Below are 25,540 nucleotides of genomic sequence, written 5' to 3'. Positions count from 1 at the left end.
CTATTTTCTTGAAAGGATAAAAATAGGTCATTACGCAATCTCCAGTTTGTTCACTTTTTAAGCGGTGAAGGGTTTTTGCTCATTGTTTCTTTATATGCATTTTGAACTTTTTTGTCAATTCTCATAACAGAACTGTTATTGTGGGACAGTCTTGTGTTAAACGGGAAACATATTGTATCATTCCAAGGAGTGATTTGACATCACTTTCGCTCTGTGCTGGTTTTATATTTTTAATTGTATTGATCTTTTCTCTGTCTGGTTCGATTCTTTGAGCACTGAACATATGACAATAGAACTTGATTTCCGACTGAGAAAAACACACTTTACTTCATTTAGGAGAACATTAAACCTTACTGAGTCTTGTTAGAACAGCATGTAAATTCCAATCGTGTTCACTCTGATGCTTACCAGAAATTACAATGTCGTCCGAGATATTCTTACATCCCAGAAGATCAACGAGTTACTCTTCAATGGCGTTCAATTCTTAAGCTATTTGTTATTAAACTTATTAGAACTTACAGTTATCAGAATCTCATCTTTGTTGCCAAAATGTAGTTGTTCATCAACTGGTCCATTGTTAAAGGATAATTAACTATTTATTACTAAACTTTTGCTTTTTATACAATGTTAATACATAATTATGAATTTATGAATATATGAATTAATATTCATGGTATTAATTATACTACATATATAGTAGCAAGTCTAGTCTTCTCTAGAAGTATGATTTCCTGGCATAGACCAACTTGTAGAAGACAAAATAACAATTGCATATCCTGTCAAGCATCTTCAGGAAACTCAACCCTCCACATCCTCCAAAAATGACTAAGCTACCATCTGGTCATTTTTGGATACTTTAAACAACATTTTCCAGGAAATACAGAAACACAGAAAATCAGGTTTCCACAACAAACTGGTGGTTTGGAGCTTACAAATAATAATTTTTCGAGAAAAAGTGTCACAAAAAACTTAGAGTTTCGTTTAACATTTCAGTTTTTTCCTTCAAGAACAAATGCATAAATAAATGTAGATTATTGAAAGAAATTTTTGAATACCTTGCTCACGCTTTAAACTTGTGCATTCCTATTACTTTTTCCATGTGTGCAGGCTATTTTAAAAGTGCTTCTCCGTAACATAATTTTCACTCTAAAAATGGTTATTAAAACTTTTATTCTCAGATGTACAAATCCAACTATTATTTTAAAGGTGTTTACAAATCTTGCACGTTGATCTACCATTGGAAGTCCAACTTTTTCCAACGAAGTTTCTTCCAAATCTTGCGATATGGATGTATTCCAAACTGTTCAGTTTTCTTTTACATCCTGTATAACTAGTACCTTTGATTACTTTTCTAGACAATGTTGTTCACCGTGCAAAACACACGTTTGAAAGGAAAATTTACAAGTCGCAAACATTTGTCTAGGTTCCCCAATCATTGAGATTTTACATGCTTTGACTAATTACACGTTATATTACGTTATATTTAATGTTATTTGTGATGAAAATTGTAAAAAAAAGTTCGACGTATTAGACTTTTTAGCTGCAAACGCAAGAAAACATACTGATACTTAGTGTAACTATGCTACAGTTGTGTAACAAATTTGATGCAAATTTCATTGAATCTGTGTCATTCCTAAATCGACACATGACGTGGATGACTCAACGTAAGGAGGTACTCTAGGAGCTTGTTGACCTGTTTCGACTTGAAAGATGGGCAAAGGTTCCGAGAAATCGTCATGTAGGTGTGCGTAACTCTATAAAAAATCAACTTGTACTTGGATATGGGCGAAGATAGTCAATGCGATAAAAAAGATTTCAACCGACGTTGAAGTTCTATAATTATATAATTTAAAATGTTGGAAATTCGCAGTTTGAAAAACAGAGGCATATCAATGTTCTACCTAAAAAAATACCAGTGATAAAAGACATGACAACAATTTTAATGATTTTGCATTAGAGTTGCTTTTCCTTCAGTTCAATTTCAACACTTTAGAAAAATTATTTCGGAAATGCAGAATGACATGTTGTGCGTTTATAAAGACTGGAACTTCGCACTATTGTGAACATATTTAATTATTACATATTGAAGCGATGATATTTTATAACGTGAAAAGTATCTTAAAGTAAGTATTTTGTTAAAATCCTGCCTGCTATCGGCAGTTGTTTCAAACAAGTTAAGAGGAGACAAAAATGTTTTGAGCTGCCAACTAACATAAGCAATTGACATAAAACAATAATTACACGATGAACGTTTGTCTCAACTTTATAACTAAGAGGAAAGCAGATGTCGTATTTTATTGATACCTGATTGGAACTACAGCATGGGCATGTGTTGACGCATCCATAAATTGATCCAATAAGACTCATAATTGCCATGATAGCCGAGCAAATTGTGATGGCCCCGACAACAATATGTTGATTCTCACTTGCAACTCGTTTACAATAAGCTGTATCAAAGTAACACATGTAAGAAATAATTTGAACTTGCCTTATTGGTGTATGTGAATGAACAAAAAACTTGTAAACTAACAAAAAAAATTGCGCATGTTGATCAACCAGTTTAGGGCATTATAGTTGATTTTGATTGATGTTTCCGGATATGTTTGATGTACTTAGCAGTTGATATTTTAACATTCATATGTAAAGAGCAAAAATCAGGTTTGCCGTACTTGCTGTTTTGATTTTACCTATGTGACGATATTATGTGAAAAGGTAATAAGTATAATTATAGATTAAGTTTCTATTGAGTTGTGATGTTTCGGATAAGCTTAAAATGCCCAATGCGAAAAAGTTTATTATTTGTTTGTGTATATTTTTTACCAATTAGCAGTGGGCAGAATTCTAGCTTTGTAGTAACTTTTTTTTTAGTTTTTAAGTAAAACAAAGAGTAGAGTTTTGGTTGTTTACTGGGTTGTCAGTATTGAATTTGACTAATCAATCTAATAAGGTTATTGCCTTCAGTATTAAAAAAAAAATAAATTAGAGGGTCCGTCCGATTAGAAAAATATTTCTCCTTGGTCTGAAAAAGACCTCTCGCCTGCACACTTTGGCTTTCTTGAGGCCTTAGAAAAATCAGTATTTTTCAAGATGGACCTCCTAGGCAGTAGCTAAATAGCATATATGTATTATATAAGTGTAGAAGTTGTAAGTGTAGTCTGTGTTGGTAATTAGTATAGTCGAATTAGTAGGTTTTGTTATAAGTTGCTGAATAGACTTCCTAAAGTAAGTCATTATCTGTATTCGTTGCTGTATGTATTACATTTTATTAAGTTCTAGTCAATGATATGCATTTTTTTCAATGATGTTTTGCAATTTATTTAATATTCTCTTTACTAGCATAAATTGAGAAATTGTGCAAATAACTATCTGTTTCTTACCGTAGTTAAAATATTTGTGATAACAATTGTTCATTGATTTCCATTCCTTAGCAGATATATACAAACATGAAGAAGATGCGATAACAGCAACGATATTTAAAGCGAGGGTAGCTCCTGACTGAAAAAAATGTGCTTGCAAACAACATACATCCCCACATGATCACATCAACATACAATAACTTACCAAAGCTGGCCTCCTCTTCCATCCAGTAATAACGCATAGTACACCAGGTGCAATCATCTTAGAAAAAAAAAATGAATAAGACATTCAACTGGCAACTTTCTGCCACGAGAGAATATACTGTCAGCTAATGCACATGCAAGGGAATGTGTATTATAGTAATATAGTAATGAAGTCTGTGCATTTATTTAGTCCGTGAAACTGTGAATTTTCTACGGCAAACCAACATTCATGGAGTCTTTTATTTTTGATATTGCAGATACGTAGATCTACCCAATGTCAAAAGCCTGAATTTATAAGAATTTCTGTTATGTTCATAATTATAGTTGAGCACCTACAGCAAAATTGATAACTAATTTCACTTGGTGATTCTAGCAGGGACAATAGTGGAACGCTAAATGAGAGGTGTAAATATTCATATATTCAGCTATTCCCTGCTGATTTCTTTTGTTGGCGACATATGAATATTAATCTCCCAATTAGCATCTAGTTTAGCCCATGGATTTATACATGTAATAAATGCAAATGATTCTGGTTTCAGATGACTTTCAAGTTAATTTATTTGCCATATAAGATTCCACTTTCAAACCGAAATATTTAGCCATAAAATTTCACTGGCCCACAAACCTCTACGAGGCTTGCATAAGCCAGTGCAAACACAAAAAAACATCTTTTATTTCTTTTATAAAATATCAATAATGCAAAAATAACAAACATATTAATTTTTCTTTAAAATGCATTCATGATCGATTTGCAAATTCTCTTTGACTGATTGATTGTTTTGATTGATTTGATTGGTTGAGCTCAGATGTGTTTTGCAAAGGCGAACACGGCTCTAGACCAATCACCGCACGCATCATTTTGTATATATTTTATAAAAACTACAAAGTAACAGAAAGTTACAAAAGGAAAAATTATTAGATACCTCTAAAATGAAAAGCTTTGGGATGATTTTTTAGCTAGTGAATCAAATACCTAACATCGAGTATTGACTATTTTATCTTTTAAAATCAAATCTCATGTAAGTTTGAACTAAGAACTGTGTTTTTATTTAAATTTGTGCGTCGACGGAGGCACACCAATAATTGTTTTTGGCAAAAATAAATTTCTAAAACTGGAGTTTCTATAAAATTACATGTGCTATTTATGTTGTATGAAATTCATAAGTATCATGCAAGTAAGAGTAGCAACTTTGTAACAATTAGGTTTTATTTTTGGCACATTTACCAAAAAAAAAAAAAACAAAAAAACAAACAACTACTGCAAAATGCTTTCTCTTTATGGTTGGCTATGGCTTCCTTTACAAACATGTAATTGTCAAAAAACTATGTAGACGTTATGTCTCACTTGGGAAAGTTTTGTTTGCCAAATTAAGACAAAAAAGAGCTTGTGTTTTGTTTTTGGAGCTGTGCAGTATGTACAAGTTAGTTTTCGCTTCTGTCTATCGGCCGTATATTTATAATGCGTTGAAAAAAACTAGGCTCTATTTGCTCTAGTGGCAACAAAATTTCGACGTACGTAGCGTTCCATCTTATGGTGCTGACACACACATCCCAATGGCATCCACATTTTAGTTTTTAATTTATGTTATCCGTCCTTCCAATGGTAAGCTAATCCAATCCGTATCTGCATTTATTTTAACTTGTTGCCCTTGTATATAATCGGTTATGGTCAATTGGAGTTCAAGTGCATCATTTAATTTAATATCGGGTTATACATTTATATAAGTATTTGCATACGTAATAAAGTATATGCATGCTTTCATACTTCATACACTGCGAGATTTACGTACCGAAAGATTTCCATTTTAAAATGTATATCGGAGAATTTTTGGCAGATAAAAAGAACATAACAATGCCGTAAAAACTTAAAAAATAACATGTGTAGCCCAGGTGGAGTTTTATAGAAATCTGACGTCATCAGCGTAGCGAATAAGCTGGTCTAGACATTTCTTATCGCTATAACTTTACAATAAGCCCGATCATAAGCTAAACCATATCGCACTCAATAGTTTTAGCTAAACTACACAAAAACTATTAAAATTGCAAAACTTTGACTTGATTATACAAGCAGGAAACACAGGTAAATGTGGCAAAAGATCATAAAATATTTAACGTATGAGTTGTTCTAAAGAAATGTACGCAACATATGCCGGTAGTATTCGACAAGATTTTAAGATTCACATCTGCAGATTCATCAGCAGTCGTCGCTTGATTTAATGTGTTATAGTTTTAATACTGTAGCTACTTCAAACCAGCAACAGTATCGCGCCACGACAACATTTAAATGACGACATAACTAAATAATTGCTTATTTATTTTGTTGCAATTAATATGTCGCCTTCAAATATGCTAACTAAACCTATAAAAGTTGCTTGTCTTGTGCTGTTTTTTTCAAACGTTTGGCAATAAGCTTTTATTTGGTAAAGAAACATAAATACACTATAAATGTCGAGTTATTTAAAGTTAAATACACTTTAAATATTCAGTTATTTAAAGTTATACATACGTAAAGAGAATACACAATTGCTTGAATTCCAACTCCATTCAATTTACTCGTTTTTTTTTGAATAACTCCACATATAAAAGTTGAATTTGCTAAGAACAATATTGCAGAACCTATGCCAATAAAAAAACGTGATCTATGCGTGGTTTGTGCCATTTTACAGAGGAATCACGAACATAATTATTATTGTATGGCAGAGAAATGAAATGCAAAAGCGAAATGAATTATTAAAATGACCATTCACATTCATGCAAGCCCAATTGCTTTTGCTCACGACGTCATAAAATTTAATACTTGCCTGCATCATTTTGTATTCCCAACATAGACAATGTCTAGAATGCGGAAAATGTAAGCGGAAATAGTGATTCTTACACACATCACCACGTTACCATGTTAAACATTCTCTCTCCGTTTGAGTGTAATCTGTAATGTTGGAGGGATTTTTAGAGCGTTGGCAATGAATTAAAATGTTCTGTGTCAGTGCAATAATATGCTGTAAAAATGTTTAAGGTGGAGCTAAACACATACTCTGAAGCCCTTTGTATTTAATTGTTAGACACTACAGTAGGGTTAGCGCCTAGTTTAGATAAGGTTACAGGTAGCGTACCATGTATTTTTGCTTAATGGCATGACCAGCTACTTTCAAATTAGGGCTAATTTTACTATAAAATTCATTACTTGGTCATGCTGATTTTCGAGAACATGACCAAGTCGCGCTATAAGCGTAGAAAAAGTTCTGGTTGAAAAATTAAAAGATTAAATTAGTCAATTGCAGTTGAGAGTCCTTTTGTAAATAATTGCGTATTCACCACTTCAAGGCATCCAGCATGGAGACAGAAAAATTTTTCAAACAAGTTGAAATGTTCACGCATATTTGTCGGGATTTTCGTCGTCTTTTTTAAAAGCCAAGTATGGATTCATGTAGAAAAATTATCCCATTTTTTAGCGATATAATTATTATTTTGAGTTCGTGCTTGCTTTTTAAGTATTGTTACTTTATATAAAGGTATGTGTTTGTAACTGCGATAACAGTTGCCTACCTTTGGTAAATGCATATAATATATTCATAATGAATTATTACAAAGTTTGCGGCGCATGTGAGACTTTTAAATTTCAGATCAATTTTAATAACTTAATTATGAGGAGATATACATGTTCCATCCGCTTCCAAGCAAGAGTTTCATAGTCTTTATCTAAATAAATTCTCTAATGATTGATAACATTAAAAAACTTGAAAAGAAGTCCAAATCAAATGAACTTATTGATGGAATACAAATTCCATAAAAATAAACGGATTACATTAACCTGATGTATGTCAGCAATAAGACTAGAGATTTTGCTTTGACTACACCTGATGGATGTAATTGAGTAATTTTTTTTCATGTTTGAGTGAATAACTGCTTTGCATTTGGAAATGCTGTTGATTATCGTGTATATTTATCGTTATTAAACAAAAAATATTTAATGTACAGGCCTTTGGAGGTAAGTCTTATTGAATGCAGTTCCTTTTGTCCATTATGATCTATTAGATCTAGTTGTTTTTAAACCGAAATCATCAGAATTTGAAGAATAGTTTCTGAAATATTATCAGCATAATTACATGGACCAGTGAAATGAAAAGCGTTCATAGTTTTAAATTTTGTATGTTTTAAGAACACTATAAAAACGTGATTTATAGTGCAACATTGCTATATACCAGATTTGTAAATGAACCTCGTGATTTGACAATTAGAAAATTAGATTATTAGGTTTCAATGTACATCACTATAAAGAAACCAATCAACAATCGCCAGTTGAGAGTCAACTGTGAGCAAAGTAATTATTTTGTATGAAACTTTGAAACCAGCGTTTAGTAAAATATGTAAAGAAAAATACTGTTTTTACACTCTTTCTTAATGCTTGCAAGAAACAGTAGTTAAAGTAGCCAATAAATTCATTTTCTTTAATATACTGCACTAATGACTGAAAATATGAACATACAGCATCCATTAAATGAAGATATGATCTTCGCACTTTTGCTGGACAAAAAAAGTGCAAAGATCACATCTTCATTTAATTTCAAACACCGCACTGCATATAACATTCTTTCATATACAGCATCCATGCTGAAAATCTGGTACAGTGGGAAAAGTGATCAATGTTATGGGTGTATTTATAGGAAGGTCCAGTGGGTGGGCATCTCTCTGTGATGGTATAATTCAATAGTGTGTCACCAGTGTGCGAATTAATGGTGTGCAATGTGCAATTTGCACATCGTTTTAGCTAAAATGAAAACAATTGCACATCACTTTTTCAAACGATATGCAAAAAAAATTTCTATTTAAACTATACACGAAAAACACTGTCGTAAATCATATGAATTTGTTCATGTTTAAAAATATTAATTTAGCAATTAGCACTATAAAACAATTAACGTAATACTGATTTGATTATGCCTTTCAAGAAACACTTTTGTCAAAAAAAATTCACATCGTTTTTTCTGAACTAATTTGCACACTGTGTGTCACATGTTATTTGGGTGGAGTCCTAGGAGATGCTTGTGTGTGACTATTGTAAGTATGTCCAAGTTGGATAACATGCATGTATGCTAAGTATTATAAAATCACTTCAGAAACATTTTGGTAAGGCTTCCTGCAAGGGCGAAGCTAAAACATTAATTTGGTATGGTGTGAATATTCATATATTCAGCCGTGACCAGTTAATTTCTTTTCAAATTAAATTGCTTTCAAAGGAAGTCAGTCAGGCAGAGCTAAGTACATGAATATTCACACCCCATCCCATTCCCAAATTGGCAATCTAGCTTTGCCTCTGGCTGGATGATTGTATTTTCTAAACATTTTCACAATGTGTCTTTTCTGATCACATTTAAGGTCATCTCTTCAAAGAATTATCTCATTTATTTTTATCTTTTGATGATCAATGATGCTACAAATTTGTAATATATGTTGGTTGATAGTTGTTTCTACTATAAGACCATAATATATCTTTGTATTTAAGATGTATGGTACAAATTCAGATGCCAGCTCATACCCCAAGATGAACACAGCCAGTGGGCATGCTCATGGACATTGTCAAGGAAAAAAGGACTCCTGTTGTAATGAGGGTGAAGCAAAGGTTGATTTTCCATCGCCAGGCCCTGCTGATAGACCAAAACCTCCTCCACCACCAGCACATTCAAAACCAGACACTGCTGCAATGAGTATAGTCCAGGCAGTACAGTATGGTGAAATGGAGAAATTGAAAGAGTTAATTGATAAAGGTGCTGATGTCAGGGCACCAGATTCAGAAAATGTTACATTGCTGCATTGGGCTGCAATCAACAACCGAGTTGAGATTGTAAAGTAGGTATTATTTTACCTCGTTTTCCTCTTACTTTTCATGGTCTCGTCAAAGTTAACAAGGATCTCTGCAATTTTGTCACTAAATAAACATATGTTTAATTACTTTAGTCGACCACTTTAAGATTCAATGTTAATGTTATTTTTTACATACTCTAAGAATTTACTCTGTGGAAAATGCATGAAATTCATCAAGTACTATTATAATAATATATTTAAAATGTGCATTGAAATTCAAGCCTTCAGAAGGAATGAAAAAGTTTCTTGTTTAAGCAAAACCTTATAAATATTATAGTCAGTGGTGTAGCCATCCTGCAAATTTTCTCATGTTATGGAAATTTTCATCATTAGCATTATTCATTTCTTTAGAAAACTTTTGTTTTTCAGTTAACGAACACCTAAAATTTACATAGCACAACTAAACTCGTTTGGCTGGCTACATCACTGACCATAATGAGGGACCCATGGTAATACATAACTGTAGAGTGCAAATTTATTGTTAGAGAACAAGAGTGATTGAACTCACAAGTTTGATACACTACGTTTGTGTTTAATATTTTCTGTGTTATTTTTCTAATTTATGTTATGTCTAATTTGTAAGTACTGCATGTTTAGATATTTAATTGCAAATGGTGCGATTGTTGATCAAAAAGGTGGAAATCTTGAAGCTACTCCTTTGCACTGGGCTGTAAGGTAATGGGAATGCAGCTAATTCAAATTAGTTAAATGTTGGTGAAAATCCTAACAATGCAATTATATAAGCAGTATGTACTGTATATAAGGCATGCTGTTGTTAATAAGATGCCAGGTGGGCATTAAAATCACATAATAAAGCTCAGAGCCCAACAGATTGTTTCTTAAGAAAACCATGAGCATTTGATTTTTTAGTGTTTTATACAAGCGAGTGGCATTTCCTCTTGAGTCAAAACATCTTCAGACTTGTTACTCAGATTTTGTGGAAAGTAAATGAAAAAAAGATATATTTGATTAATTTGATCTGCAACCTACATGTGCAAGTTTGATGTACATAGCATTCTCATATTGCTGTTGCATTGCTCTAAAATAGAGGATTTGTCTGATCAAATTTTATTAAGCTTCTACAAATTTCTTCTGTGTTGTATAATTATTTGATTGTCAATTCATTGAACTATTGATTGTTTTTGTTTATTTAATGTAGACAAGGTTTATTGAATATGGTTGTTCTACTGATGAAGTACGGGGCCAATCCTAACTCCACAGATATAGAAGGTAATTTTATGAGAGTTTTTGCTTTGACCTTTTTTAGTTTGGTATAAAGCGACTTGAAATAAAGTCAATGGCCTAACTTATACGTAAAATATGATTTGTGTAATTGTAAAATCGCTTTAAGTGATACAGCGAAAACATCCGATTCTTTTTGATTGGTATCGCGTTATTTTCTAAAATACATTAAAAGCACTTCATTTCATAAGTTTTTGATCTTTTGAAAGATAGAACTAGCAGTCGGCTTTTGATGCAGCCGCTAGAATTTTGCGTAATTTTTGGTCTGCCACAGGATTTCTGTATGTTTTTTTTCGAAAAAAAATACCATAGGTCAAATTATGTTCAGACAAATGCCTATCGTTTGAAACACTGTCAACTTCTCAAGTAAATTATGTAATGCAATTTTCTATCAAGTGCATTTTATGATCGAAAACTGGTGAGTTATTCGAGGTATTCATTGTACCACGAGAGCTCCACGTATAGACATGTACTCAGGTTTTTTGTGGAACAGAGACTATACCATTCTGAGTAAAGGGGAAATAAAAAAGTTTTTACTTTGCTTTCATAATCTCTTGGGTTCCCGCTTGTCGATTCCGAATTAACATGTAGCACAACACACCCGAACAGTTGTAGATAATTTTCTTTTTGAAATACACGATATGATATACTTTCCTTCATTTATGCAATATTACTCCTTTTGTGTTTCACCTTTAGGCTGTTCCTGTCTTCATGTTGCAAGTCAGCTTAGCAAGACACCAATTGTCGCTTACATGATCGCCAAGGGAATGGTAAAAATACTTTATTCATACGTATTAATCATTTTCCGTACAACTGTTTATTCATGTGATATTTTTTTTTGTGATAAACACTTGAGAGAAGACATCAACAGACTGGAGAAATTTTATTACAGTTGATATTGTGACAATTGATTTCCCAGGCGGAAAGCGAATTCTAAATATAAATATAATCGCCCGACATAAAACTTTTAATAAGGCCATGGCTGTATATACACGTTTTGTTATTTATATGATTTGTTGGTGTTAGATTACATATTAATTACACAAAAAGAATGATAGCATAATGCTATAACCAACAACTACAAACAACAACGACCTTATCTAATAACATTTGAGAAATTAACCTTCCACCTCTCTTCCTTGTAAACGAGACAAGCCTACTCGAAACTATACCTTGTAATTTAACTTAGTATACATGTTTTCTAACTTCCTACGTGTATGCACGTATTTTAATCTAACGAAACGTTATTTTTAATAAAATTATATACCCATGGCCATTTTAAAAGTTTTATGATGGGCAGTTATATTTCTACTTAGAATATAACAGTTTAATTCAACTACCGTTACACGCTATAAGTTGCTAGTGACGTAACGCCCTAAAATACATCAGACTAGTGCAATGACTACGAAATAACCATTCAAGTTGAAGCCATTTTCAAGTCTTAAAGAATTGAAAATCGTAGCTAATGTTTTGCATTATTTATTGTTGAAGGATGTTGATCAACTTGACAATAATGGAATGACTCCTCTAATGTGGGCAGCTTATCGATCTTTTAGGTGAGTAATCACGTTTGAGTTTTGTCTAAAGTGTTTTGTTGTTTAAAACAAATAACTCTTAAATTGACTGTGAAGGCTCCTGCGTGGCCCGACGAATCATTGTTCTAGACATCATGTCTTATTGAAAATTTTGACGATTTGAGTTTAAAATGCCACTTCCATTTGATTTGTCAAAAATTAGAGTACTATGTGTGAAAATCTTTCTTTAGATGAATTACTGTATTAAAATTAGTTACGCATTGCGTACATATATCTGCGCTCACGTTATGATGTGTTGATGTTCGTAGGTGCTGAATTATTTAGTATTTAATATGAAATTATTAACTAAAATAAGCTGATAAACACATCGTTCAATCCTTTGTCCAATGACACTATTTTTAGAAGGTGATTGTGATTGCAAATAAAAGCATATAAATTTGTAGCTATATAAATTATGAAACTGTATCCCAAATACGAATAGTCTTTGGTCCATGAAAGTGTGGCTATGCTATACGTTTTAGCTACTATCTTTCTCCTCGACGATTTATTTCGTTTCATAATTTATACCTGACAGTAATGTATAAAGGAATCATGAATACAAGACTATTAATTGTTTTTCAGTGTCGACACCATCAGACTTCTATTGACTATGGGAGCTTCTTTAAATAAACGAGATAAATTCCATAAAAATACAGGTAAGTATTTAATTATGTCGTATTCATGTGTAGCTGAGAAACTTGTATTCAATTGTTGTTTACGTGAATATCATTATATAGTCATGACGTAACATTTTCATATGACGTCAAGGCGGCCATATTATTAGGTTATTTCAAAAGGCCGTTCCTCAACAGAGCATTACATCAACAATGTACTCTGTTAAAAAAACAACAATTTATCGAGATTTTGCAAATTGTTTTGTATTTGGGATGTTTAACTTTCAATTTTATCCTCAGTTAATCGTCGTGTTTTTGCAGTAATTGAAACTTGTTAATGATTAAAAATTTACTAATCAGTTAATTAGTCAACTAAGCCCTCTGGTGGTTTGTTTTACTATAATTGAGGATATTTTCTAATTTTCCTTTCTCTAGCCTTGCATTGGGCAGTGATATCCAGTAATCATTACGGTATTTCTATTTTAATCAAATCTTCCGCTGATGCGACCATCGCTAACGAAAAGGTAAATTTCCTATTGAAGTTGTTGAGATCGTGCTGTTGTTGATTATAAATCTCAGACACTTTATGTGACAAGTTAAAATCTAAAGAAGACAAATTCTAACTACTAACCCCCCCTTCCCATTTTAAATCAATGCGATATTGCATACTTCCACATATTTTAACACATTTACTCATTGAAAGTGCAAAACTCAGCTGTAAAGTCCATCAAACATGCAAAAAACATTTTGATAGAATACAAAATACTACGTATTGCAGTTTACGATATCAGAACAATGTTAAAACAAAATAATTACGTACGTGTACGTATCTCGTAAATTTGCGCTATGTGTTAATTTATTAAACAATGAATTTTTTGAGAAAAGGTGTTTAATAATTTGAATACGTATTCGATTCATTGATTTTCACTTGCATTTTTCTTTGTTCAGGGTGAAACACCATTAGACCTTGCTAGTCAGAAGAAATCATCTTGGATCATGACTCAACTCGAGTTTTTAAACCTGAATCAAGGTCGTGAACAACCAGGCTGGTTAAGAAATATTTCAACAAACAAGGTAAACACCGAAAGATGTCTTTTGATGCTGTTACAATCTGTTGATGTTGGTACAGATCGTAGTGATTTAACTACTGATTCTTTGACGTCATCTATTTGTATTGAAACTGTGACCTACTTTTTCTTTTAAAACTGTGACGTCACATATTTCTGCGTATTAAAATTTGTGACGTCATCATTTTTCGTGGGAAGTATTATTTTTTCTATTGATTAATTTTTGTCATTAGTAGGAATCAGTATTAAGACCCAGTCACACAATCCGATTTTTGGGATCTGATTGTTTCGGTTCCGGCTTTTGTTGCTTCTATAGATGGTCCGTAATTTTTTCTCGAACAAAATTAGGAGATATTTAAAGTCGTGAGCGCAGCTATTTGTTTTATCCAGTACATTTGTTTTGCGTATTTTTGTTCTTGTTCCCAATTCTTTTTCAACTCTAGTTTCTCAAGCAGTATCAAATTTGGGAAATGTGGAAAGCAAGAAGTCTGACGCTTTTCGGCTTCTTTCGATCTTTTGTGATGAAAATAGAGCAAGTTCTATTTCCATCTGATGTTTTAGACTGAAGGATCCAACCATGAATATATTGCTATCGCTAATTTAGGGGCTCTTATTCATATATGCATGATATAAATCTGTAGATTTCAAATAAACTTAATACAGCATATCATGAATTTATGAATTAGAGCCCCCCTCCCCCAATTAGCGATAGCAATACATCCCTGGATCCAACTGTCTGAGGCTTGCTTTATGTAAATTCACGCGAACTTAACAGTTCTGTTGCTACATGGCTACACGAACAAAAGCTTTGACTCTTGTAATACATACACCATGTGCACATGTACACATACACCATGTACACATGTACACATACACCATGTACACATGTACACATACACCATGTACACATGCAACATGTACAAATGTACACATGCACCATTTACACATACACCATGTACACATGTACACATACACCATGTACACATGTACACATACACCATGTACACATGCAACATGTACACATACACCATGTACACATACACCATGTACACATGCAACATGTACACATGTACACATACACCATGTACACATACACCATGTACACATGCAACATGTACACATGCAACATGTACACTTACACCATGTACACATGCAACATGTACACATGCAACATGTACTCATACACCATTTACACATGTACACATACACCATGTACACATACACCATGTACACTTACACCATGTACACATACACCATGTACACTTACACCATGTACACATACACCATGTACACTTACACCATGTACACATGCAACATGTACACATACACCATGTACACTTACACCATGTACACATGCAACATGTACACATACACCATGTACACATACACCATGTACACATTCAACATGTACACATGTACACATACACGGTAGTAAACAATGATTGAAATATAAAGGAATGGGAAGCAATAGTTTTTCTTGTTACACCTATGCAAGTTTAAACCTATCTTAGTTCACGGAATATATTTTTGTATTTCTGTTCTATTTGCTTTTATAACTGGCAAACTAGTACATAATATTTTTACTATAAGGTTTTTTGTTGTGCAAAACTCACCAAAAGGAAATTCAACTCAATAATTTTTCAATAATGTAAAGCTTCGCTTCCTTGCAAAACAAATTATTTTGTTTTATAAAAAAAATTTTATCTGTTGAAAAATGTTTTCTTCATTTCACGTTCCTATCACAGTACGTATACAAAATACTTGTAAAGTTATCCCAACCATTGTGACAATTTGAAGAGATTTATGTTGTTTACTAAATGAACATATGAAGATCGGCCACACAATACTAATGTACATGGCTCACAATAAAAACATAAACAAGGCTCACAGTAAAGACATAAACATGGCCTCTCAATAAAGACATAAGTACGGCTCAAAATAAAGGACTCGGTCAACGGACATTGACTTGTCGAAAATGCTTGTTGAACAGTCAATTTTATTCCATGCCGGTCATTTTTGAACTATCATATTTTTAAATGTAATCACAAAAATAGTTTTTTACATTATTTAGTGCAAGTTATGTCTGTTAGAGAACAATGAAAAACTGATTTTGATCGAGCTAAAAGAAAGTTGACCAAGCATTTCATGGACGTTTTTTATTAATGAATGTTTCAAAGAAAGTTTTAATTTTTTCAGGTATTCCGTTATCGTATAATGCTTTTCTTGCCTTTCTACACACTTTTCTCAATCGCTGCCGTCTTGGAGTGGATGAAAGGATGGGAATGTACGGCATTTCTTGCGTCGACATTTCTTATCACATGGGGCTCAGTTAGGTACATTGGTATTCATTTATTATTATAAGTAAAAGCATGATTTCAGTGATTTTAGTGAATATGTGCTCCCCAAACCTAGGGATGTTTAGTAAAAGCACAGAATAGATATCTTGACAGAAGGTCCACTCGTGTAGGAACCTTTGATGTTCGTGTCCCCATTTTTCTGAAAAGGACTCTTCACTTCGTAAACTTGCCCTCGAAGTATCGTAATTTCTAAGGATTTGCCGAAGTCATCATGCTAGTTAACCTTTTTCATTCGGCTGAGTTGAGAATGATTGCACCAAAGAACAATACAGACATGCATGCTCAAAAAACAATTTTTATATGACGAAAATAAAATGTGAAAACAAGGTCTACGTAGCTACTTGTGCGCTTATTAGGTATCGTTCCTTGCTATTTTATGGCAAATAGTAGTTTTGAAGAACAGTCTTTTGCGCCCCCTAACCATCCCTTTGGACCGTATATGTTGCGTTTTAGTTTTATGGTTTGTCATTTTTTTGTGTGTTTGTAAACAAAATATACCAGAATGCTTTCTGTTTCAGATTATTTTATAGTTACGATATCAAATCTAATCCAATGGCTATTGGTATAGCCATGGCAACAAAATCTTTGACGTATGCTGTATGGTATTTTTTTCTCGTGGAATATATCCTTTTCGTTTTATTTCATGTATTTTGTTTGTGGTTTGTTAAAGACGAAACCATTCATTTTGGTCTTGTATTATGAGTAACTGAAAGTTGGTTGCGCTGAGTGAAATCGTATGCAATCGTAAACGTTCGTTACTTTGAGATGATATTTCTGTTTTGCGGTTGGCCAGTAATGAATCCCGGGGGGATTTTTAGGGAGATGTCTGGTATGATGATCAGCTAAAGTCAAGGGGTTAGAAACCAATTATTTACGTTTTAATCTACACGTCATTAAAAATGCCCAAAATTTCCCGTTTTGGTCAACGAAATAAATAACATTGACAGTCAATAAACTTTAATGATATAATCAAGAAAAGCTTTTTTCATTAAAAGTAAGATGGATTTTAATATTACATTTTGCAATTTGCACCCCTCTAAGTACCCATGTTGACCATTGCGTACTGGGCGACCACCCTTGTGCACCCTATAAATCCACCTTTGAGATTGCCTATTATTTCCGGAGAGGTAGGTTTGTTTTTTTATGTGCGTCCGTTTTGTCCAAGTAAGTAATCTAAGTACGTAGACAAGTAAAGTCAGCCATTAAGCTCTGAGAACGTATGTTAGAGGTGATGACTTATTGAAATGAACTGAAGTAAATATTAAGCCCGCAGCATACTAGCGCTATCAGCAGAACTGTGCTTCACTCGTGAAAGTTGGCTTAAGCAAGCTCCTCCAGTGTGCGGTGGCATTTTTGAGTGCTTTCCGCCTTGCGTGTCGTACTTGACAGGTATTCAACATGTTGAATAATTTCGGTAACGAATGAATGTTTTGTCCAAGTGTGAGCGCATGAAAAGCTATCGGCTCAGCAAATATAACCTTTACGCATGCGCTGTCTACTGTCACTTGCTATTCAAAGCAAAACGGCTGCTGCGAGTGTTATTTTTGATTCGTCGTCAGAGGAAGAAGACGAAGAAATGTTGATTTTGTTACTTCTATCGTGGTGGGGCGAAGGCGTTTGCAAGCAGCTAAAAGAACAACATGGACAAAGCGTAAGATTTCTACTATCGTGCAAGTTTCTGTTTTTAAGAGCAGGACTTCTAACGTCGTATAGACAAGGCTATTCTTGCCATAGACGAGCAATTTGGTCTAACTTTATATCAGCTACCACGTTTTGTACCGCCATCTTCGTCTAAAATATAAAATGTGTTACTTTGCGCATGCGTAAAGGTCACATTTGCTGAAGCGATAGCTTTTCATGCGCGCACATTTGGAGGAAACATCCATTCGTTACCGAAATTATTTAGCATGTTGAATATCTGTGGCGGAAAGCTCTCATAAATTCCACTGCATGATGGAGAAACCCCCTTAAGCCAACTTTCACGAGTGAAGCTCAGCTCAGCTGATAGCTCTAGTGTGCGGTGGACTTTACATTTCTTCTACATGGTTTGCAATTATCGCCTGCAATTATTTTTGTGCCATTGATAACCTAATGGGAAGGTTTGAGGATAGAGGGAAGGAGGGAAGTAGAAAAAAAAGTTCAACTAACCTCTTGGTATAGGATTTTATATGTCGAAAAGCAATAGCGAGGAAGCGAAAACAAAACTTTTCATTTTAGCTACGGAGGCAATGTTGATAATTGTAACTGTCTCAAAAATGGATAAAAAAAAACACAAGAAAAGAAAAATCAGTGTGAGTAAAAAGAATTGCTTAAAGAATGGACAAATTGACGTCTATTTACTTTGTTTCTTTTTCAGAAAATAATGTTGACTTTTTCTTTTACTCTGCAGCTTTTCATTTTTCGACACAGCCACTCTCTCGACACTCTCTTTTTCCGTGCCGACATAAGCCATTTTGAAAATTATTTTTAAATAATCACAACATGCTTCATGCTTGTTTCAGTAGCCATAGCAAGTTATTCACTATCAGGCACCAAGATTTTATCCCATTTTTTGAGTCGTTACTTGTTTACGCTATTGCTTGTGACTTTTCAATGATAGCAAGAACACGTCATATGATGTCATTGTCATATGACGTCATATGACATCATATAATGTCATTGTCGACCCAAAAAATTGCTGCGTTTAAACGTACATTAATTGTTTGTCATGTTGACCAAACTTTTATTATGCCATATTACATTACCACTTATTTTATTTTTGTTGTTTCCTTAACTATTTTTTACTCTGTTCTTTGTATTTTATTGTTCCATTCCTTAGTTTTTCTACGTTGTTGTTTTATTCATTTTACAAAACATGGAGAAGTGACCCAGGTTTTATCTCATCAAGTCACGGAGAGCGCAAACGGGTCAGTAATGAAAAAGCATTTTTATCTAAGCACTGTTCCTACAATTTAAATGTCACCGATGTATAGTACGCTTTTTGAGTTAAACATTTTTTAAAATATACTTTTCTTTACAATATTAGAAATTGAGTTAGTATGAAATGACGTTACACAACATTATGACATTCGCTCCGTTTTTAATATTTTAAAGTTTTATTACTTTTAGTTACCTTCTAACTAGTGTTTATAGTTAAACAATTACTAAATGGTTTCCTTGTTTCGATGGCCTGATCTAAAAATGCAAGAATTAAGAGAGAGTTGAGAAAGCGCGCAAAACACTAGCAGGAGGCGAGTTCTTGATACTGTTTATTGAATTCAGAGGAATTCTTCTCAAATTATAACGCGAAATTCCTTTAGGCAAGCAAACCTGTAAAATTTTTCAACGTTTAAAGAAGTTTAAAACGGTACCAATTAGAAATACAACGAGGTTATAATGACTTGAATAGTTTAGCAAAATCGCCGATGTTGCTTTGATTTCTCATTTACCCGCCAGAAATGCATTTGAAATCAATTTCGGCAAAGAATCGTCTTCATTTTGAGATGAATTCAAAATATCATCGTGTCAAGGAAAATTGAAAAAATACTGTCTTACTGAAAATATGTTTAATTAGTTTTTTTTTTCTTTAATTTAGTCCCTTTTGTGGAAATCAAATACTTCATGAAATATCATTTAATTTTAGATAATAGTCAATCTCGCAGAAGAAGGGCGCTTGGATTTTAGAACGTTTTGTTCGACGTGTTTGGTAAGATATTTATGTTCACGAATGGCTTTAATTAAAGGAGAGGGCTACCTCTAGGATGGTAAAATTTAAAGAAAAAGGCTTTTCTAAACAATGTTAAAAAGGGAAGAAGCTACTCTTATGATTGTAAAAACATGAGAAAGGTGTCAGCGAACTCTCAGAGAACTCGTATAGATAGAAGAAGTCGGTTATATGCAAGTTACAAAATACTTCATCAGTTGAGAAGTATTTCGAAGGCATGTCTATTGTTGAAAGTATAAAGCAATGTTACCCATGCCAATGGCATTGATTTGTTAAGAAATAAGACAAGCTTTGAAACTATGCACATCTGACATCATTCAGGCTTACTGTGATTTTTTTTTAAGGTTCGACGTCCCATTCGGTCTAAACATTGCTCTGTGTGTGATCGATGTGTCGCTCGAATGGATCATCATTGTCCTTGGGTTGATAATTGCATTGGTAGGTTGTAAAAGTTTGTACCTATGATTTTACATAGCTACTTTACAGTTTTCTTTCATTTTCCTTGAAATGTATTTGAAAAATCAAGCAACTTGTTGCTGTAAACAAATATTTCTTGATATCATGCAAAACCTAATTTGTTCTTTGTTTTATTTTACTATTATAAGGAAACAAGCTGTCAAACTAAACTGTACGGAAGCCATAAATTTTTCCGTGCTTCCACATCAAATATTTCTGTAGCTCGTTTTCCCCCGTACGTACGTAAATACTCGATGAAGACTTTCCTTGCTGACATTGTAATCCTTTCCGTGTTTTTTTTTTCTTCTCAATATATCAAGCAAAACAGTTTGTTAAACGCTTTGCGAATCTTGAAGAAAATTATACTTTTTGTTTTGTCTGTTGTCACTTGCCACACTAAAAATAGCGTCACCTAGAGATGTTTTGTAGCTAAGTGGCGAAAAAATGAGAATTGTCTGTAGGCTCTTGGCCAATCACAATCTAGGTTACACTAGCACTGTATAGTAAGAGGAGTTGATGTCGATAAAATATGACCAGGTCATTGCGTTTGGTTTTCAAATGACTTCGTTTTTAGTCATTTCAACAATTATTGTTATTTAGCGGCTCCGAATGTTGAGTGGAATTGGTTCATTCGTGGTCATATGACTTGAAATAAATTCAATTTTTCCACACATGGAAACAGTTGGAAAATTTTTACCTGCTTATTTTAATATCGTAAAAAAACTGAACAAACAAAGCAGCTTTTCTACTATTAGTTAAAAAAAGGATTTAGAAACACTCGGAGTTCAACCAATTGCAATTTTGCAAAGAAATTTTGACGGAGGAATCTCCACCAAAAGACTTTTTTGTCAAAAAACTGTCGAAATCCATTATCTTTGTTATCATATACAACAAAACACTCATGCATTGCTTCGTTCGACTTCGTCTTGAGAACATTGAGAGTCTTGGATTACAAAAACTTAAAAATTCCTGACGGAGCATACATTAAATGTATAATTGCATCGCCTTGTTTACTTTATGAAGGTGCCGACAACCATGCATATTTTATAACCTATCTTTTCTGTGTCATCGTATGTTACATCTACGCCGTGTACGGAGCATTTTACTGTAAGTATAAATTTATATGTTTATAACATATGCTGTTTGCCGTTCGTTAACATTGAAAGTCTTTAATTGTCATTACTTAAATAATGCCAGTATTCTGGGATTACTGTAATTCCATCACCCTTGGCTAAAAAGTTTAATTTACCAGCCGACGGTTTAAAGAAATATAAAAGCAACTTACTCCTGTATAGACAAGGAATTATAAAGCATTATTTTTGCTGTTTCAAGGTGATAGTCAATTATTATGCACTACACAAGTATCGCAATATCATAATTGTGATACACAAATAACACGACGTATGATTTATGAATGATTTTTTGCCTACCAAAAGCGGTGCCCACCTATTGTTGTTAAAACGTAAAAAAGGTGGATACTCGAAAAAATCTAATCTTTAGAAACATCATTGTTTGGCTATTTTGTTTATGAAAACAGGGTTTGTGATTGCTATTGTAGACTTTTCAGACAAATGTGGTGCCTTTAACAATGGCGTGTTAAAAGGTTTTACCGCCATGTTCCAATGTTCTGGAATGTTGTCGTGGACTGTGTTCTTAGCTATATTTTATCTTATATGGGTGACGTCACTGTTTGTCTCACAATGTCACCAGGTATGTCTTTGCTCGCTTGAGTTTTTTTAATCAACTCAGTCAGTCAGACTGAGGCAATCCCAATGTGTTACATTCTTGATCTTTTTACCGTATTGCATTACCTAAGTCAGTACCAATTGTGCTATCTTACATCCTAGCTTTCATTATATTTCATCAGTACCATTGGTGTTCCTTTACCTCCCTTCATAAACAAATATTTGCTCACCGCAGTTTTATATTATATTGTATTATATAATTTTCAATATTTTGTAGTTGGCATAGCCTATTACAATTGCTATTACATAGCCTATTACAATTGCGTCAACACTGTATAATAATATATGACTTGTTAGCTATACATGTTTTTCTAGTTGAAATAGAGTTAACACATAATTATGAAAGAATGTAGAAAACAGATTGTGTAAAGGCAATAAGCTGTACTTTTTTTTCAAATTTCGCCCTTGTTAACAAAAATATGTGTCAATACGGTAAATGTATTGCAGCAATTTATATTTTACCAAGTTTCTTTGTCAAATAATATTTCATATTTCCTTTGAAATTTGAAAACTGGTATCAATGATTCTAAAAAAAGTATTATTATAGATATTTTTATTTTCCTCCTTTATCGAATGAATGCGCTAAAAGTAAGACGTTGGAAACATGTTATTTTATAAACATTTTTTCCTTGGAAAATTATAAAATAACAAAAGGAATTTATTCAGTGCTCTTCTCGACTGCAGTCTCCATTTTGTACCCCAAATATTCAATAATAGTACAATTTTGGTTCTGTGTTTTAGTATTCGTTTCAAACATTGTCATAGCAACCAATCACGTACGATAAAGATTTTTTAACAGTCCTTCGTTATTTTAGGTATTTGTTCGTGGAATGACTACGAATGAGATGATAAATGCTCCAAGATATCAACATTTCTTTGACAAAAACACAGATGGAATCCCCAGCAGTCCATTCACGTACGTAATATCAACATTTTATTGATACATGCGTAATGATGATTTTTATTTCCTGCCATGTGATTGGTTACAGAAGCGTCGACTTTTACGGTATCTTGTTTGTTGTACTAAATTGTTGTTTTTCAGTTTTTGCAATAAATTTTGTTTACAAAGCGAAAGGAAATTTTTTGAATTTTATTTACAAACCATGTAAATTGTTCAAGGAGGAGCAAAATGCATTCAGATGGTAGTTTTCATAGCGAGAGTGAACTTTATCATCCAGACAAATTAAACTTTTTAGAAAAAAAATCTGTCTGAACAAGCCTTAGCATCGACCATTTTACGTGAATTTCTTAATTATAATTGTAAAGAATTAAAACGTTATTTATATCTAATGTAAAGAATTAAAACGTTAATAAAGAATTAATTATATCTAACTTAATTATATCTAATATAAAGAATTAAAACGTTAATAAAGAAATAATTATATCTAACTTAATTATATCTAATGTAAAGAATTAAAACGTTATTTACCGTTTAGGTCAATCCGTGTTGAAAAAATATTTTCTTTTGCCTCAGACCGCTTCTGAAACCTCGTGAAATATTTTTTCAGTACGGACCTTCCTGGTTGTAAATAACATATATATTTTGTACCATTCCTCCTTTTATTTCACAATCCTTATCTTTGGCCTATCAAAAGCTCTATTGAGGTAATCATGATCTACAACAGTATTTGGTGCCGTCAGCTTTTGCTCTGGTTTTTATCAACTTTTTTACTGTTGTGGTTGTTGTTAAGCTGTTGTAAGTGTTGTAAGGAGTATTAGGTGTGGTCAGCTTTGTAAACGTATTGGGTGTGGTCAACTGTTTAATGTATTAGGTTTGGTTAGCTTTCAAAACTTTTGTGTATGGTCAGCCTTTTTGTACTGTCAGGTATTTAACAGTATTGGGTGTGGTCAACTTTTAATGCGTTGGGGGTGGTTAGCTTTTAAAACTGTTGGGAATGGTTATAACCAGCTTTTAAAAATGTTGGGTGTTGTCGGCTGTTTAAGAGTATAGGGTGTAGTCATTTTATTTTATATTCGATGTGGTCAGCTGTTTGATAGAATTTTATTTCATCGTCAATTTCATTGTTTATCATATTTTAAACAACTTTCTAAATTATTTTCGCTTTTTAGACGAGGCATTGTTGGAAACATAGCAGATTTCTTTCAGTGTTCGTGTTTTGGTTTTGTAAGACCAGTCTATGTTGACTGGAAATCAGAGTTTGACGTCGACAGGTTCGTTGGACTTAAAAAACAAACCGTTTAGAATATTGGACAGTGATGGTGGCTAACGAAGCTTATCGTATGATCGTGGATAATTCATCTATAAACATGTCAAACATCGTAATGTCTTCTGTTCAAGATCAAGATAGCAGATTGGACTTTACGGATTTTAAGACAAGAGTGTTACGTTGAAAACAGTTGCCACTGTATGAAATAGTTTTCTATAATATTGTCAGCAATAGCCGTATGAAAAAGGATTTGCTTTCTTGTAACGAGTTTGTGTGAAACGACTTAGTTAATAGGCTGTTTCTTTCGTACATCTCCTTGATGAACAGTTAGGATTTAGTAAACGCAACAAATATCCCTTGTTTGTACACAAGAAGAGCAATATTGAAGTTTCGTTTTATTTTAGTTGTATTTTGTTGAGGGTTTTTTACTATGGCTGTTAATAATACGACATTTATCATTGATTTTCAGTAATATATATTTAGATCAAACAGGGCTCACATGCCATTGATTGGCTGCTTTATGCACACTCCTGTAATTTTTAGTAATGCAGAAAACAAGAAAAGGCAACACGCCGCACATCGTTTTTGTATCGCTTTGTGGCTATGGTCAGAATATAACATAAAGTTATATCATGAAAGAAAAGTTGACATTGCTGTGCTTTAAGTGACCATGTCATGAATTTTTTTGTTAACTTAAATAAAAGTTTTCTTAAACTTTAAATGAACCTTTTAACGTCAAAGTTTACATTCTTTGTTTTGGATTTATGGAGGTTTTGATGATTTGTAAATTAGAAAATGTACGTTTGGCCTTGCATAATGAGTATATTAGCTACTTCCATTTTTTTAGCAAAAAATTTAACAAATTTGCGTTATATTAGGTATGTGACCAGTTTACTTAACATTTAAATAGTTTTATGAAACACAAGCATGTTTGTGGTGCAACAACGTAATAAAATTTAATTTTAAGTTGTGTTAATTAAGAAAAGACAACATAAATTCTCAATGTACATATCACAAAAACTTTAATAATTACACAAGTAAGCGTGTACACATTGATCTTAAAAAAAATCCACTTTACAGTTTTATGAGATCTTTCAATTAAAACGGTAACAATTCGTTTTATTGGCATTTAAAATGCCTTTTTCCTGTTAAAACCACTTTGTTTTGAACTTTTCATTTTGCTGTGAAAGCTCGT

At 33.0% G+C, this 25,540-nt stretch overlaps 2 protein-coding genes across 3 annotated transcripts; one reads left to right on the top strand and one right to left on the bottom strand.

Moving 5' to 3' along the window:
- Positions 1–1,153: 1,153 nt before the first annotated feature.
- Positions 1,154–6,289, bottom strand: LOC124458247. Of its 2 annotated transcripts, none has more exons than XM_047008300.1 (5): positions 6,067–6,289; positions 3,562–3,618; positions 3,378–3,495; positions 2,305–2,447; positions 1,154–1,754 (listed from the first exon to the last, which is right to left on the bottom strand). In XM_047008300.1, exons 1-5 carry the CDS (start codon positions 6,217–6,219, stop codon positions 1,614–1,616), a joined length of 612 nt encoding a protein of 203 aa, XP_046864256.1. In that variant the 5' UTR covers positions 6,220–6,289; the 3' UTR covers positions 1,154–1,613. The 2 variants fall into 2 exon arrangements, with proteins under 2 accessions (XP_046864256.1, XP_046864257.1); XM_047008301.1 differs by having other exon boundaries at positions 3,378–3,423; positions 6,067–6,268.
- A 1,152-nt stretch (positions 6,290–7,441) lies between these two features.
- On the top strand, positions 7,442–25,066 carry LOC124457975 (palmitoyltransferase ZDHHC17-like). The gene is made up of 18 exons (XM_047008103.1): positions 7,442–7,545; positions 9,061–9,404; positions 10,017–10,094; positions 10,579–10,649; positions 11,358–11,431; positions 12,153–12,217; positions 12,818–12,891; positions 13,285–13,373; positions 13,798–13,923; positions 16,113–16,249; positions 16,792–16,895; positions 19,058–19,179; positions 19,896–19,958; positions 20,321–20,414; positions 21,456–21,539; positions 21,991–22,142; positions 22,993–23,093; positions 24,248–25,066. Exons 1-18 carry the CDS (start codon positions 7,528–7,530, stop codon positions 24,378–24,380), a joined length of 1,929 nt encoding a protein of 642 aa, XP_046864059.1. The 5' UTR covers positions 7,442–7,527; the 3' UTR covers positions 24,381–25,066.
- Positions 25,067–25,540: the final 474 nt, after the last annotated feature.

The sequence above is a fragment of the Xenia sp. Carnegie-2017 genome, unplaced genomic scaffold, assembly GCF_021976095.1.
Source record: "Xenia sp. Carnegie-2017 unplaced genomic scaffold, XeniaSp_v1 HiC_scaffold_6, whole genome shotgun sequence".
Lineage (NCBI taxonomy): Eukaryota > Metazoa > Cnidaria > Anthozoa > Malacalcyonacea > Xeniidae > Xenia > Xenia sp. Carnegie-2017.
The sequence above is the reverse complement of the archived record's forward strand: the minus strand, read 5'-3'. Positions and strand labels throughout refer to the sequence as shown.